Genomic DNA, 14,523 nt, shown 5'->3' with positions numbered 1-14,523 from the left:
TACGCTTCCTCATACGCGTTCGTCTTGTAAAAGTCTTCTCTGCAACGCGTCATACAGCTTGCATGCATATAGTTGCTCCCAATTAAGTGTACTGATAATGGTATCGGTCCGACCACCATCCGCTGTCACTTTCATCCAGTATAAACAAAGGCTGGAGCGGCACAATTGTGCCATGGGGTCTAAGATTGACGAATAAGAGCCTGGATTAATGGAGAGCGAGGAAAATGGTTAACCAAGAGCTTCGAAGGCTTCATGGATATCACAAGGAGAGGTCTAGTGTAGCTTGCAACATCGACTGGGTGCGTTGTTGACTGCCAGATTTCAGCCCGGAGACCTTTACTCGATATCAACAGACACTCCTTGTACCCACTGGACTTGCGTTCCCTACGCGTACTATAACCAACTCAATTTGTATGACCACTACGTCATCGTACTTGGCTCGCAATAAGTCAGCAATTGATCTGGTGGCTAAGCTTTTAGACGTACACTAGTCTACTTTGAGACTTAACAAGCCTTGCAGGATACGATCTAAACACTAATACTATGAAGTACTATACGCGTATCTACTCAATTAGGAAGAGATCTGATCATCGCACCGCAAGCCAACACGAGCTCGCGAGCGTAACGCCTCACAAGACTAAGCATTGCCGCTGGCTAGGTGCATACACCCCGATCGATCAACCAGACCCATCTTCATCTCTTAAATTAGAAGCGAGGAGTGGGTGTGGACGTGCTCGTGGTTACTACGAATCGAGTAACGTTATGACAGAGCCCCCAACCCAGTGGCTTCGCATCAGCTGTGCACCTACACGATCTTTAGACGGCATAGCTGCAATGCTGCGTCATTCCCCGTATGGAGTCCCGACACAGCGACATCTCAGCTAGACCCGCTGGCATCTACATAAGGACCCCCCAAAATCTAGCTCCTTGGTCACTTATTCCTATACAGACTTCAATTCGATTTTAACACAACATGGTCACTAGGATGCCAACTTTTCGTCAGTAAGTCACACTTCCTTCATAAAGATTATACTCTGGTGGACAGGGCTGACCGTTTATAGGGCAGCTCGGGATGGAAAGCCCACTGCACAGAAGAAGCGATACCCGTTACTACCATGGATCACAGATCCGACTCTTAATGTGAAAGAAGGGCCGACGCATTTCTCGTTTTCCCAGCGCCACGAAGCCAATTCAATGGAGCTATTCTTTGACCTTTTCTTCGTGGCTAACTTGGCTCTGTTCACCCAATATCACATCATAGTGGATAATGACGGCTTTGTGAACTATGTTGGTACGTGTCGATTTGACGTGGAAGACTCCGATCAAGCTTGAACCGACTAACCCTAATAGCTTTCTTCGGTATTCTCTGGGGCACATGGTTCTCGATAACCATGTTTGACGTTCGCTTCGCAGATGACTGTATGTATGAGCGTGCATGCAAACTGGTACAATGTGCCGTATTCGTCGTGTTCTCACTTGTCGGATCACATTTCCAGCCAACCGGTAGTCGGACGTACGGTATCAGCCAAACACCTTCCAACGAGACTCTTCAAATACTGAGCTATGCTCTTGCTGCCAGTCGCGCGTTATTCGCAATTCAGTATCTCAACGTAGCATATTTCTGTTACATTCGCGGTCTCAAGCAAGTCATTCTACCAGTCGTCTTGAACGTCTTGTGCTATTCTATCTCGGCAACAGCACTCGGGCTTCTGAGTCTCGCGTTTCGTACTCCGGATTATCTAAGATATGTTTACGTCGTCTGGTACGCCACAATGGTCATCGAAATCATCTGTGTATTGGGTGTGTCAGCAAAGTGGCGCGACATCAGCTTCAAACACACACATCTTGTTGAGAGAATGGGACTTTTGACACTCATTGTCATTGGCGAAGGTATTCTTGGAATTGGGAAGACGATATCGATTATCCTCCGTACAACCCAAGTATCAGAGTACTATGGACTGACATTGGTAATCCTCTTGGTCAGTACTATCTCTATTACATCGTCCATTCGTCCTTGAACACAAACATCCTGACTGTGGGGTAGATCATCTTCATGATGTACGCAATCTACTTTGATAGTACACCTGATGGCCTGATCGGTACTCTACGACAACAGTTCTGGGCTTTTTTGCATTTCCCACTTCACCTATCGATCATCGGTGTGGTAGAAGGAGTGCAGCAGCTAGTACGGGGGCGATACTTTCATAACACCATCCTCGATTTTGCGGATGATATACAGGATCTCTGCGCCTACCAGCATCTCGAAGGGTCCCAGCTTGTGGACCCATTACAACTTGTGGTCGACAATCTCAAGCTTGAGGACAAAGCAAACTCTCTACAACTTATACCGCTGATTAATGACTCCTTGCAACGCGTCGCGAATACGACGGGGATCTGCAATCCAGAAAACACACGTGACATTCTCGCCTCTCCTGTTGGCTCTTCGAACTGGGTATCAGCGCTAACAGAACCCATTTACAATCTGTTCTCATCAGTGGCCGGTGGTATTTACGCCTCGACGCTGGTGGACAACCAAGTTCCGACAGCCGAGCAAATACATGGCTTGGAACGAGACCTCTACACGCCAGCATACAGCTATTTCTGGGGCGCACTAGCACTGTTTGCAGCAACTACCGTTGTCCTGAATCTTCTCTCTCGTCGAACAGCCTTCGACATATCAATGTGGATCGCGATTGCCGCGCGTGTACATGTAACGATCGTTGCAATCGTACTTGGCGTCGTGGGTGGGGTAGATATTGTGTTTTACTCCAAGTTCGGCTTCTCTGTGGGGGTGGCACCAATCGCGTTCGCATGTTTGTTCTGGATATTCGGCGCCGATCATGTCGGCCGTCTCTTCAGCAACCTAGCGCTTGATAAGTCAGGGGGCCCGGACGATGCGAGCGATGAAGAGAAGAAAGCCAACGGAGACTCGGAGGACCAGCTCCTGCCCGGAACTACGTATTTTCCAGCACCAAGGCATATAGATGACGAATGAGATCTCCAGAGTCGGAGTTATTATACATACTTGTAATGTCGGGCATTCTATTGACTCAAGATACTTTGTGTATTGTGCCCCAGCAGGGCCTCTTTGCTAGAACCACCTTTTCACTGTCGAAAGGTGGTCATATGCTCAGCAAAGCTGAAGACTGATGTGATCAAGTTGGAGTTTGACACGCAAAGTAGGGGCGCAGGGGTGTAGCCAGGGTTAAACAAGTACCTAATAATACTTATAATAGATCAAACTTATAAATTTTGTTGGTACTGATTCACCACAGAAAGTATATAGTTTTCTCGCTAAGGTAGTAGTAGAGCGGCCTACGAACTTACTCTCCATGCCTGGTTGATAGTGATCAATCCGTTCTTGCCATTGGTGTAGCCTATTCCCGTCTCCATGGCTGGCAGGTTTACCTAAGGCACCAAGGCATGAAGCGCCGGTACTTGCGTATGATTGGCTATTGGTCACACCCCAGCCTAAAACGGAAATCTTGTACTTTCGTAAGTCGTTGAGTACCTGAACTGTTTGTGAAGCGTATAATTTCGCTATCGTCCACATTCCCGCCAAGCCCCCCCCTCCGGCTTCCCGGAAATCAGGTACTTGCCAACAGCGCCAGAGGCAGTTCCGTTGCTTTTCGCCAGACTACTTGACACCTAGGCGGAGTATAAAATTGTAGAAAATTCATGGTATAGGTGTTTAATCATCACGTTAGGGAGAACTGTGCGTCGTGTATATGTCCGCGATCTATTCATGGATGAGGTATATACAGTGTATGAGCACATGTTTCTTCTTTAATTACACACATGCTATCTGAGTTCTTTGCCGGGTATCCATGACATTCCTCTGCTCTGCTCCGTCTTGCCATCTTTCTTCATCTAGTGCCTGGCCTGGCCTTACACCACCAACCCTCCCTCGCTCACGTTCTCTACGCATCCTGTCACGGCCCCATAAATCCGTATCGGAACCGAAACCTCAAAGGTCTCGCATGGTAGTTTCTCAGCCGCTGCTAGGATGACTCCTCGATCATCATTCCCCACCTCTTCAAGCACATCCGTCCATGCACCTTCCTCTACTTCCTCGTACGTCAGGCGTGGTGTCGTAAATTCAATTCTTAGGCGCCACTCCAGACTCACACCCGACGTAACAAAATCCGGTGTCGCATTCGGAGGTATCGTAGGCGCAAATGTCAGTCTTTGCGAATAGAGCGCATTATCGGAGAACACAGCATGTACTTTCCGCGTCGCTCTATATATACTCGAGTGAGAGCGCAGAGCAATGGCGGGGTCGACGCGCTCGGCAGTCTCGAGGCAGAAGATAACAGAGTAGCAGGGAATGTCGGTGTTTGAGAAGTCGATGACAACGGAGATCGTTTCCCCGAGGCGGTAGGCGGGCCGGCCGAGGTTAATGGTCGCAACACGATACCCAGAACGAGCGATATCAAATCGTGAGGTGCTTTGGGAGGATGATGCGACGTTGTTACAGCGCATTATGGCCAGATCAATGATCTCCTTCATCGTATTGGGGAGCTCTTCCGCGATCGATTTGCGGCGAGGGTCTTCGGCTGTTGGGGAGAGAAGGCCGGCTGTAGAGTTGTCGTCTGGTTTGTCGAGGAGATTATTGACATAGTCTAGGAAATCTGCTGATCCTGATCCGATGCGCGGTGATGGTTTAGGTGTTTTGCGTTGATGGGGAGTAGCGACTTCGACATCTATCCTCTCCGTCTGGGCTTCGTCCCGAAGTATGATATATGGAGACATCAGATCGTGACCCAGTATTTCTCCTTCCCCTGCATTAGAGTTAGCGAAACTACTTCGGACTGTACGATAGAGCTGACCCGTGACCCCTCCGAAAACTCGGAAAGGAATATCGACATGCCGCACTTGCTGCTGCCCGTTTACCATTCCTGGTCTCTGAGTTCCTATAGCAAGATGATATGCTACTTTGACTGCACGTCCTTTATGCGTTGGTGGTAGGCCTCGTGGTAGTTTGAATTTGTATCGATAGCTCCGGCTTTCTCCAGGGGCTAGCCTAAGGTCAACGAACAGAATGGATTGGGGTGTTGTTAAGAGTGGCACGGTTTTGCTGTTAGCTATACCACGCATCTCTCGCATGCTGCTTGGCTCTGATGTTCCAAGAAGGCCACCCAAAGACTCTCCTAGAGTTCCCCATCCTAGAGCGCCGAATAATCCACTGTCCCTCTTCAATCGTTCTACGCCCACCACACCACCACCTCCTTGTCCTCCAAGTACGCCCTTGCGTTTCACTTCCTCAAATGGAGCTTGATTGATGAGAGACCCGTCCAAGGTGAAGGAACCCATGACTTGAGCGTAGCCCATCATCAGCGATTCCGGCCCAACACGTGGCTGCGGAGCTTGAGAGGATCGCCGTGAATGTGAGGGAGGCAGTAAGCGAGCCATAGGTTGGGTAATGTATTCAGAGGGGAGGGTCTCTGAAGAATGATTGCTCATCGAATAGAATTCTCCGCTGCTCCGAGGTGTTCCATTCATGCTCGTACCCGATAGAAGTCGCGCAACAGGTGACAACGTTTCGCCTGTTGCAGACATCTCATCTGCCGGTCGAGGGCTGTTCCCTCTCACACGTGGCGGCCGCCCATACACTCCTACTGGATGCTCTGATATTGTCTCATTTTCATTGTCCACTGTTCCTTGCGGAAACTTGAAGTGTGGTGTCAAAGAACCTGATCCTCGACGACCGGTACTTGAGATGTGTGTTATGCCGCTTCGCTTTGCGCCGGAAAACCGTGAAGGAGTCGTCAAAGCAGGCGCTGCTGAACTGAAGACAGTAGGCGTCTGTGTGGCCGACTGAGCTCTGTGTGAGCCTTGAAATCGTAAGCACAGTCCCGAGAAGTATACCATCCTGTCTTACCTGTATGAGGACTTCCAGTCTTCTTGCCTGGTACTACCTGTAGACTAGCAGACCGGCCATGCGGTCGAGTTGGTCTTCGCGGACTGCTATGTGAAGCTCGATCGGGATCTCTGTTGCCTCCGCTACCAAGTGATACTATCGACAATGATCTCCCATGTGGACCTGCACTCGTGGGCGTGTTGGCTCCTCCGGCGAATTGCGATATTGAGGGAACAGTAGTTGCGGAGGTGCTCAAGGACAGGGTGGGCCGATGCCCTTTCGCATGCTGTGTAGGTAGTTGTGGGCCGAACGAGGAGTTTCGAGACAGCGAGGGCTTCACAGAAGGTCTGAGGGCAGGGTTTCGGTGTTGCTGTCGTTCAACGGCTGCAAGGAAGCCGTTCTGTCTTCGATTGGGCGATCGATCTGCCTGTGGAAGCAACGCCACGTTCTTGAAGGTTATTGTGCATTCGAGATCTTCGCCTGCAAATACCGTCGCGTCTTTCCATTGAACGAAGACCCTGATGTTGGAGGACATAATTCAAGCTCTCTGAGGAGCTCAACCATTGGGGGGTAGGGGTTGCGGAGGAGTGCGGTCATGGAGTTCGAGGGTGCGCCATGCTTTTGCCGTGCACGAATTCAATTGGACATCCGAATAGTTGTGCTTTCGATTGTTCCGGTAGCTGTATTCACTCAACACCACAAGCTGATATGTTGGTGAAACTTGGAGAACGAGGATAAGTTGTGGCTGGTACTACAGTCCACAACCTTAACAGCTCCGCGTTGGACTATGGATGGAGTTGACCCACCCACTACATCGGATGGATCTACGTCTTGGCTTACACCCGTGACACATGCCTTGCACTTTCTCTAATTTACATACCCTACCTCCACTACACGCACTTAGTTGCGTCTATTGGATATTTATACATTCATTTATTCCTTATGGTACAGTAATTACAATACATCTCGAACTTTACAGGATCTGACTCGAGACGGTCCTGATATCCCTGGGCTCCTTGCGTGCTCTGACCTCAGTATATGATTCACCGAACGGTAACGGGTCGTCACTAGCGAACGGCTTCGCCTGCCCTCCTTTCTTCCACTTGGGATAGAAGCCAGGCTCTGCACGGCCAACACCCCTTTCGCGCCACTTCTTAGGTGGCTTCATGCCCATCTCAACCTTATTCTCCCATATCTTCTGGCCTCGGCGCTCCCACCGTTCTCGTCTTTCATCGGCCTCCTCCTCAGAAGGTTCCCATTTGCTCTTTAGAATGCGTCTGACCGCGTCGGGCGAGATCTTGAAAGAGTCGGCCAAAACCGCAGTTGTATATTTCGCCTTGTCCGATTGATGCAACATACGCATACCGTCCATGGTGCCTGGTGAAAGCTTCTTCCTGGGTGTCCAAGGCTCATCGCCAAACTTGTCTTTGAGCGCCTCTTTCTGCACCTGCCAGGGCTCCTTGTTCTTGTTTGGACGCGCAGGTCTCTCGTGCCTGGTATTTCCAACATCCTTGGTCTTGTTCGGTTCTGAACTGCCGGGAGACGGCCTCACGTGGGCCTTTGCTTCCATCTTTAAAGACTCGTCTAAAGCTTTTCCTATAAGATCTGGTATGGTGCTTGCAGAGGCAACGGTCCCTTCGTCCTCGTGGTAAAGTTCTAATTCGAATGCGCTCATCTTCTTGACGAGCCTGGAGCGCTCCTTTGGGTCATCACCAGATTTTTCTATCTTCTTGTCGATCTTCTGCTGCAACAAAGCCCTCGCCCGCCCTCTCAGGCGTTTCGCGCGCCATCGACCATCGACTTTTGACAAGGGTAATTTAAGGTAGGCTTCAGCATCGTGGATAGTAGCCCAGTACTGAGCGAGCTTCGGATCGGTGGCATTGCCAGTAGTCTTATTGCGATTTTTGCGGCTCGTGTTGAAGGCGTAAGAGCGTGATGGCTCAAGTGACGGAATGGTAAGAGCGGACTGCCATTTGGGGAACGTAGACGACAGAAACACTCGACTAGTCGGCTGGAGACATCGGTAAAGATAGCGACACGTCATGGATCATGAAAAATGCGTGCCGGCCATCAGTTGTGGCGCTGTGGTGTAGAACAAGAGATTCTGGGGTCGAGCTGCAGAGCCTTGTCGAGCCCTCGTGAATTTTTTAAAGGTCAGGTTGCTTGCGAGTCCGACGTCGTTCCAGTTGCTTAGCGCTTTGTGCAAAATGCTGCCTTGATGCCTCAGGGGCAAGCCTAAATCGACTACCCTGGCTGTCATCAGTGTCATGGCTGTCAACCCCGCAGGCATCAACAACATCCGAGATATTCCTTGCAACTACTCGAGCATCAAAACATGGATGTCTTCCACCTGTATGGATGTAGGTTTCTTTGCAGGGCCATGGGTGTTTGTTTTCGGCTGTCATGCTAGCCACCCTCTCTAGATATGAAGCTAAATCCTCGGCAGTACCAAACTCCACATGATGACGCTACGACAGATATAATGCACTTCGGCTCGTGGCCAAACGGGCCGATGGCTGCTCTTCTTCTGCCAGTATTATCCTTCAATCTTACTGCTCTGCATCGTTTGTATAGACGTAGTTTCCACATACGATGACATGGTTGGGGCCGCTTTGGAAGGGTCCAAACACTCGGACGTTTGTCTACTGCTCCACTAGCCTGATTAGGAATGTTGTACTGATATGGTCATAGGGCTTGGGGCTATACGTACGAGTTGACTGATGATCACCCTAGCAAAGAAGAGTTACAGCCCCTGAAATTCACTTACGACCGTCTCGCTGAAGATGCCCTCCTCAAGCTGAATGAGATATGTCCCCCAAAAGGGACTTTACCACGTAACAGTGATGTCAAAGCTACCAAGCCTGTCAAAGATACCCTTCAGGATGACGCTTCAACCAAGCCTCCCGACCTGAAGTCTGTAGTCCAGCGTGACCTCTATGCGTTGTTGAAGGAGCATGCCCATTCGGACGAATCTCTTTCCACGCTGTGGGCCGAAGTCACAACTGTTCCGGACTGGGTCGATTGGGACCAGATACAGCGTGGACAGGATGTCTTCTACAGATACGGCGGTCCTGCTCTTACAGGTCTCACATACCAATCGCTTCTCGGTGGTATGGGTGCGGCTCGTGTCGTGGAAACCCTTGCACGTACCGGAGGATTTGCGCCGAAGGTCGCACGACGTCGACTCCTCGAAACCACACAGCACATCCTCCAATGCACACAATCCCTCGAATCTATCAAGCCTAATGGCGCCGGCTTCCAAGCTTCCATTCGTGTGCGGTTACTTCACGCTGCTGTTCGTCAACGCATCATGGCTATGCGTGCTACTCGGCCAGACTACTATGATCTTGAGCAATGGGGTGTGCCAATCAATGACCTAGACTGCATCGGCACGATTGCAACATTCAGCTCTACCCTTATCTGGATATCACTTCCCCGTCAAGGTATTTTCCTTCGAAAGCAGGAAACTGAAGATTACCTAGCCTTGTGGCGGTACGTTGCATACCTGATGGGCACACCACACGAGACCTTCGCAAGTCCGAGCAAGGCCAAAGCAATCGTGGAGACTTTACTGTTACATGAAGTACAGCCCAGTGAGACAAGCAAGATTCTAGCCAACAACGTCATCATATGCTTGCAAGGGCAGCCTCCAGCGTTCGCAAGCGCCGAGATGTTGACTGCCAGTGCAAGATGGCTGAATGGGAATGACTTGGCAGATAAACTTGCTTTGCCACGACCCAGTCTATATTATTCTGCTTTAATGGCTGGACAGTGTTTGTTCTTTATGTTTATGTGCTACACGGCGCGAAGTATCTCTTACTTGGATCGAAGAAAGATTGCCTGGTTGAAGAGGCTGTACTATGAATTGGTTGTGAAGAGTAAAGTCGGCCTGGGTGGAGTGGAAACATTGTTCGAGTTGAAGTATATTCCACAGTATGAGACTATTACGAATATGGGTGAAGTCGGTCAGCCAGGGAAATGGAGTAAGATAGAGAGGAAGAATTTACAGACCCTTGTTATTGCTTTCGGTGGATTGGCATTGGTCTCTTGGGGTTTGCTTAAATTAGTCTTTGCCATTGCTGGATTGGGGGCTCGATATTAATGCATGTGAATTTTTAGTCTTTCAATCCCTTGGTCGGATCTCGTCATTCACTCCTTTTCTTGTAGTCTTGAACCGCAAATTATCACTAGTCCTGACTTCACCCTCTGCATCGCGAGCAGTGTTTACATATTATTCGCTTATAGCTCCGGCTCTTTTCGACTCAGTTCTCGTTCTTATTCACATTCATTATATCAGTCTTTTAACAGGCTTATCTACCCGTTTGCTCGACCATTCTGCCGATGGTCTCGATCAATATTGCTGCCTGCTGCCCACCACCACGTCTTGAAAACACTCTATACGATCAACATTCAATCGAATACGATCTTACCCTTCTACTTGCGGAGATGTCGTCACCAACTTCAACGGCTTCGTCCACGACTTCATATACGCCGTCTCTGACCGACTGCATCTCACCTACATCACCACTTCCAGAAAAGCAGTTGCTGTCAATTATAGACTCGGCAAAAGTACCGAGTCTCGCGTTTCTCCAGCTTAACCTTTCCCCGGAGACTATTGCTTGTATCACCGCAGCAACATCTCCATCCATGATTCCTCAACCCGTTTCTCCAGCCTTGATCTTGCCATCGAGTTCGGCTCAGACTTCCACTTTAGTCTCCCGACACTCAGAGATTACAGGCCACCACGACTCTCATACTGCACCCTTTCAAATACCAACAGCAACAGGCCAAGGTCGCGACGCCCTACCTGCTGACGCCGTTGATTATAGCAGAACCATCTGCTCGTTCTGGTACCACCACGGCGACTGCCGTCTTGTGCGCCGCAATCCTCATTACATATGCAGATTCCGACATTTCATATCCTCGCGGTTCACGCTTATTCCGCCACCGGGGTTTGTGCATCACCGCATATGCATGCTTTCGCTGTGTCCTCTGCGGACTGTCTTCAGGGATGAACCTGCCGTTCGTGGGATGAACGCGCATGGTGATTTTAGTGCTGGAAGCCACTATGAGGTTGAGCTACCGTATTTTGAGAAGGAGAAAGACGAGATACGTGGGCACGATGAGCCTTCGTCACCAATGGCCACAAACAAGCAGAGGCTCCCGTTGAGAACTACGAACAATCGCAACAATCAGACTGCGAATCACCACTCTGCCCGTCGCGTCTCTATGCGCGAACGTGATGGCGCAAAGCGTCTACGTCGCATCGAGCATCGAAGGCGTGAAGCTGAGGCGAAGGATCGGAAGAGATTGGGGATCGGGAAGGTGCGGAACACTCCGAAGTTCCGGAAACAAACAAAGGATTTTGATAGCGGTGAGCGGGCCAGGATGCAGACAGGGGAGTTGATGCATAGCCGAGATGCTCGCAGGGAGGGCATGAATAAAGGAGATGTGGCACGAGGGGAACAACGAGCCCAGGGGAGGAAACAGATGCGTGATATGCGTCATTACGCCCATCAGCATGCTCATCGTGGTCGCAACCAAACAGACACCCGAACCACCCAACTCCATGACGCAAGAAACTACCCAGAATCCTACTCCGTCAAGGATCACCCACGCTACAACGTGCGTCCACTCCTCTCCAGCGTATCCGCCAAAACCATTCTCCAGGATCAAGACGAAAAGGCTCCCAGTCAAGAAGAAGGTGAGATCAACGAGAGCCCCGAGTGGTTCCTCCAAGGCTTTCCAGAGGCAAATGAAGAATCCACCAAGGCGTATACTGAGAAGGATATCAAGGATGGACTGGCGGATGTTAGTCAAGGACTCAAAAAGACCGGGCAGTGGGCATTTCTGTTTGGGCAGGGCCACAGCGGTGAGATTTTGATCAGTGAGCTTTGATTGAGAGGCGTCTTGGGTTTGTGGCTTGTATGCAACCGGATCTATATTGGTCGCACTTAGATCTAGCTCTGGAAAGTGAGCCCGGTGATCTGAGATGGGATGTAAGTTATACTGGGGTGAGGTGGGAGACAAGGAATTGAGCCATGCATCTCTATAGATCTATAATGCATATAACGCATAGCGAGCCTTTCGTACAGTCCTCACCATGGATATGCCTATACCACATGAGTCATATCCTTGCACGGACTACCGACATGATGAAGTCACGTACCTTGTTCTCCCACGTCCAGAATGTCCCACTATGCTGTATGCCTTTACTTTGGATAACATCGATCATGCACTTGACTGATTCTTGGGCTGTGATAACGCCGTCGACTTCGAAGGGCGTCTCGATGTTGCCCATATCACTGCTATATATTAGCATCCTTACGTCAACGAATGCGTTTAACGGGTGAACATTAAAGAGTGGCTTCTCACGTAGCTACCTCTCCTGGATGCATAGCCAAGATAATCGTATCGTCATCCGTACGTTTCAGCTCTGCGGCCATATGTCGTAACATCTGATTCAGGGCCGCTTTCGAGGCTGAATATGCCGCAAACCTGATGTACCACGTCAGGATCCTATCCAGTTTGGCACGTAAAAGCTGTCTCTACAAGAAGGTTGTAAGCATCGTACATACCCATCTTCCATATCCCGAAATAGAGTAGCGCTACCTGAGTCGCTTGACATGAAAACGATGGTTCCGATCGGAATGCGTGTTTGGAGCAGCTTCTGAGCTGTGATTATCGGCCCGATTGTGTTGGTATGTAAATGAAAGGCAAATTGGTCGAAGGATCTGTGGTAGTTTTTAAAGGACGTAATAAAACATAACCAATCGAAATTGAAATCCGGAGACCTACAGCTCAGTAGCTCTCTGTGCAACATCAGTGGAACATCTCAGAGATATATGATATACAAACAAACATTAGGATATTGCAAAACACCCGCATTGACGACCACATAGTCGATCTTCAGATTCGGTATCAAGGTAAGTTGGTTGACAAAATTCTGACATTATGTTAGGGTTGTACACTTCCTCTGGAGTTTCCTTGAATGTGTCCATACTACAGAACGTACCTTGATACTGGCTTCACTGATCACATCGCATACGTACATCTGCGCTCTCCCGTGGTCGCTTCCACTCACACCCCACAGAGCTCTGGCAGTGCTCGCGACAGGCTCACGTACGGTCGCAATGATGCGCTCCCCACGATCAAGTAGCTGTCGTACAAACTCAAGTCCTATACCACGCGAGGCGCCAACAATGACCCATGTGCTTGCTTTGCGGTCTGCGTAGAGGATGTCAGGGATACGGTTCATACTTTGTTACACCAGGTGAGCTGAATTAGAGCATGATCTGAATTCTTTGTGATGTTGGCCAGAAGCGAAAAGGGCGAGCGAGTGATGGTAAGCTAGGATGTGGTTGAAGTAATCAGTAACTATATAAGAAGTCTCTTTCGGTATAGGAGATATATATATATGTGTTGTAAGAATAAGCCCTGTATATTATACGTGTAAGTGCTAGCGGGGTACATGTCAACGAGGTTATTTTCCTACCTATCCCTGTCCATTTTCTGCTGCCGGAAAGAATTGGCGAGATCGCCGTACCCGACCCTTGAAATTGGCACCTTTCCAAGGTTAATATTATATTAGCTGCAGCCGGGTAGTAACACTACAACGGTCGTCAGTCGACGGTCAATTACGTAGATCTCTGCAGTGAGGTGTTCGAAGTCGTGCTTGAACCTGACAATGCACCTATAAATATGAGACTGAGCCTTCAGCTGTCATCTTAGCACTGGGTGGTACCGTATGTACAGGAGTATTGTATCTCTTGCGTCCTGCAACATAACCGAACCTCATCCTAGACACTGCCGACAGTAATGCCAAGGCAACCGCGTAATGATTCTTCCGAATCCACCTATGTCGCGTTGAGTGTCCACACGTAACATGAGAGAAGAGTGACGGACGACGCCTGCGAACAGCATTGGATATGTTCATAAGTCATACCAGTCCAAAGGGCTTCGTCGTTGAATGAGAGAGGATTACGCCAGAGCATAAAAGCCTATTGACGCAACTCGAGCATCTACTGAATGTCTCACTTAACTACCTTACCATATGGGATAGGTCATTGAGGAACACAGGATATTGTTGACTTTGTGTGGAAGGCACAGCAAATATACTGGTCATGACGCGACGGGTATCGTGATCGATTAGTAAAATTTCTGGTCGAGATCCTACCGGACAGCATCGATCGATGATGACTAAGGAAAAGAAGACTGAATCCACCTGTATCATATGTAAGCTTAATGAAATGGTTTTGTGCTATCGATTTTCTCGTTCGTTTGCGAGATCTCAAGCGTAGCGTCGGACTCTTTGTTGCCCACGGTAAATGACGGTTGTTTAACAGTCGCTGTGGGAATCTTCGAACATGTCGAAATGAGTGGAATCGGTACAACTGAGACACATATGAGATAGTCAATGTGTCAGGGTGCCTGTGTGGGATATCATAGTGAATGATGAAGAAGAAGACAGAGAACATTAAACAGCCGAGTGGAGCTGTGCCAATCAATGTAGCTGTGGCTGTGGCTGTCATAGAAGGGAGATGACGGGCCCGCGTCACGGGAATCTGCGAGAATTTGCCGGGAGATTGGAATCACTCGGCTGTTGATTGGATGCGGCGGGTCCTTTTAGCGCCATTTCGATCGCCTTCATAGAAAAAGCTGGC

At 49.4% G+C, this 14,523-nt stretch overlaps 7 protein-coding genes across 7 annotated transcripts; 4 read left to right on the top strand and 3 right to left on the bottom strand.

The window, feature by feature from the left end:
- Positions 1-973: 973 nt before the first annotated feature.
- On the top strand, positions 974-2,995 carry EJ05DRAFT_496983 (uncharacterized protein; the record flags this gene model as incomplete). The annotated part of the gene is made up of 4 exons (XM_033746478.1): positions 974-1,002; positions 1,062-1,291; positions 1,351-1,979; positions 2,045-2,995. 4 exons carry the CDS (start codon positions 974-976, stop codon positions 2,993-2,995), a joined length of 1,839 nt encoding a protein of 612 aa, XP_033604564.1.
- Positions 2,996-3,718: 723 nt separating this feature from the next.
- On the bottom strand, positions 3,719-6,638 carry EJ05DRAFT_448507 (Rgp1-domain-containing protein). The gene is made up of 3 exons (XM_033742305.1): positions 5,882-6,638; positions 4,830-5,834; positions 3,719-4,781 (listed from the first exon to the last, which is right to left on the bottom strand). Exons 1-3 carry the CDS (start codon positions 6,393-6,395, stop codon positions 3,889-3,891), a joined length of 2,412 nt encoding a protein of 803 aa, XP_033604563.1. The 5' UTR covers positions 6,396-6,638; the 3' UTR covers positions 3,719-3,888.
- A 65-nt stretch (positions 6,639-6,703) lies between these two features.
- On the bottom strand, positions 6,704-8,180 carry EJ05DRAFT_197610 (uncharacterized protein). Its single transcript, XM_033739710.1, has one exon. The coding sequence runs from the start codon at positions 7,902-7,904 to the stop codon at positions 6,834-6,836; it is 1,071 nt and encodes a 356-aa protein (XP_033604562.1). The 5' UTR covers positions 7,905-8,180; the 3' UTR covers positions 6,704-6,833.
- On the top strand, positions 8,119-8,338 carry EJ05DRAFT_473048 (uncharacterized protein). The gene has a single exon (XM_033743308.1). It carries the CDS (start codon positions 8,128-8,130, stop codon positions 8,281-8,283), a length of 156 nt encoding a protein of 51 aa, XP_033604561.1. The 5' UTR covers positions 8,119-8,127; the 3' UTR covers positions 8,284-8,338.
- A 30-nt stretch (positions 8,339-8,368) lies between these two features.
- EJ05DRAFT_197550 (uncharacterized protein) lies at positions 8,369-10,075 on the top strand. The gene is made up of 2 exons (XM_033739709.1): positions 8,369-8,496; positions 8,552-10,075. Exons 1-2 carry the CDS (start codon positions 8,453-8,455, stop codon positions 9,960-9,962), a joined length of 1,455 nt encoding a protein of 484 aa, XP_033604560.1. The 5' UTR covers positions 8,369-8,452; the 3' UTR covers positions 9,963-10,075.
- Position 10,076: 1 nt separating this feature from the next.
- EJ05DRAFT_197508 (uncharacterized protein) lies at positions 10,077-11,966 on the top strand. Its single transcript, XM_033739708.1, has one exon. The coding sequence runs from the start codon at positions 10,202-10,204 to the stop codon at positions 11,756-11,758; it is 1,557 nt and encodes a 518-aa protein (XP_033604559.1). The 5' UTR covers positions 10,077-10,201; the 3' UTR covers positions 11,759-11,966.
- Positions 11,959-13,118, bottom strand: EJ05DRAFT_496978 (NAD(P)-binding protein; the record flags this gene model as incomplete). Its single annotated transcript, XM_033746477.1, has 7 exons — positions 11,959-11,973; positions 12,030-12,165; positions 12,236-12,358; positions 12,439-12,594; positions 12,659-12,672; positions 12,723-12,806; positions 12,876-13,118. 7 exons carry the CDS (start codon positions 13,116-13,118, stop codon positions 11,959-11,961), a joined length of 771 nt encoding a protein of 256 aa, XP_033604558.1.
- Between the last annotated feature and the right edge of the window lie 1,405 nt (positions 13,119-14,523).

This window comes from Pseudovirgaria hyperparasitica (assembly GCF_010093815.1).
Source record: "Pseudovirgaria hyperparasitica strain CBS 121739 unplaced genomic scaffold EJ05scaffold_2, whole genome shotgun sequence".
NCBI lineage: Eukaryota > Fungi > Ascomycota > Dothideomycetes > Acrospermales > Acrospermaceae > Pseudovirgaria > Pseudovirgaria hyperparasitica.
Note: the sequence above shows the minus strand (reverse complement) of the source record. Positions and strands in the feature narration are given on the sequence as shown.

Bases quoted from the DNA above. Each gene is read 5' to 3' on its own strand.
- EJ05DRAFT_197508 (XM_033739708.1), top strand. From the start codon at position 10,202: ATGGTCTCGATCAATATTGCTGCCTGCTGCCCACCACCACGTCTTGAA.
- EJ05DRAFT_197550 (XM_033739709.1), top strand. From the start codon at position 8,453: ATGACATGGTTGGGGCCGCTTTGGAAGGGTCCAAACACTCGGAC. The intron at 8,497-8,551 runs GTTTGTCTACTG...ATATGGTCATAG, and splicing joins AAGGGTCCAAACACTCGGAC to GGCTTGGGGCTATACGTACG.
- EJ05DRAFT_448507 (XM_033742305.1), bottom strand. From the start codon at position 6,395: ATGTCCTCCAACATCAGGGTCTTCGTTCAATGGAAAGACGCGACGGTA. The intron at 5,835-5,881 runs GTAAGACAGGAT...TACGATTTCAAG, and splicing joins GACTGGAAGTCCTCATACAG to GCTCACACAGAGCTCAGTCG. The intron at 4,782-4,829 runs GTCAGCTCTATC...ACTCTAATGCAG, and splicing joins AGTTTTCGGAGGGGTCACGG to GGGAAGGAGAAATACTGGGT.
- EJ05DRAFT_197610 (XM_033739710.1), bottom strand. From the start codon at position 7,904: ATGACGTGTCGCTATCTTTACCGATGTCTCCAGCCGACTAGTCGAGTG.
- EJ05DRAFT_473048 (XM_033743308.1), top strand. From the start codon at position 8,128: ATGGCTGTCAACCCCGCAGGCATCAACAACATCCGAGATATTCCTTGC.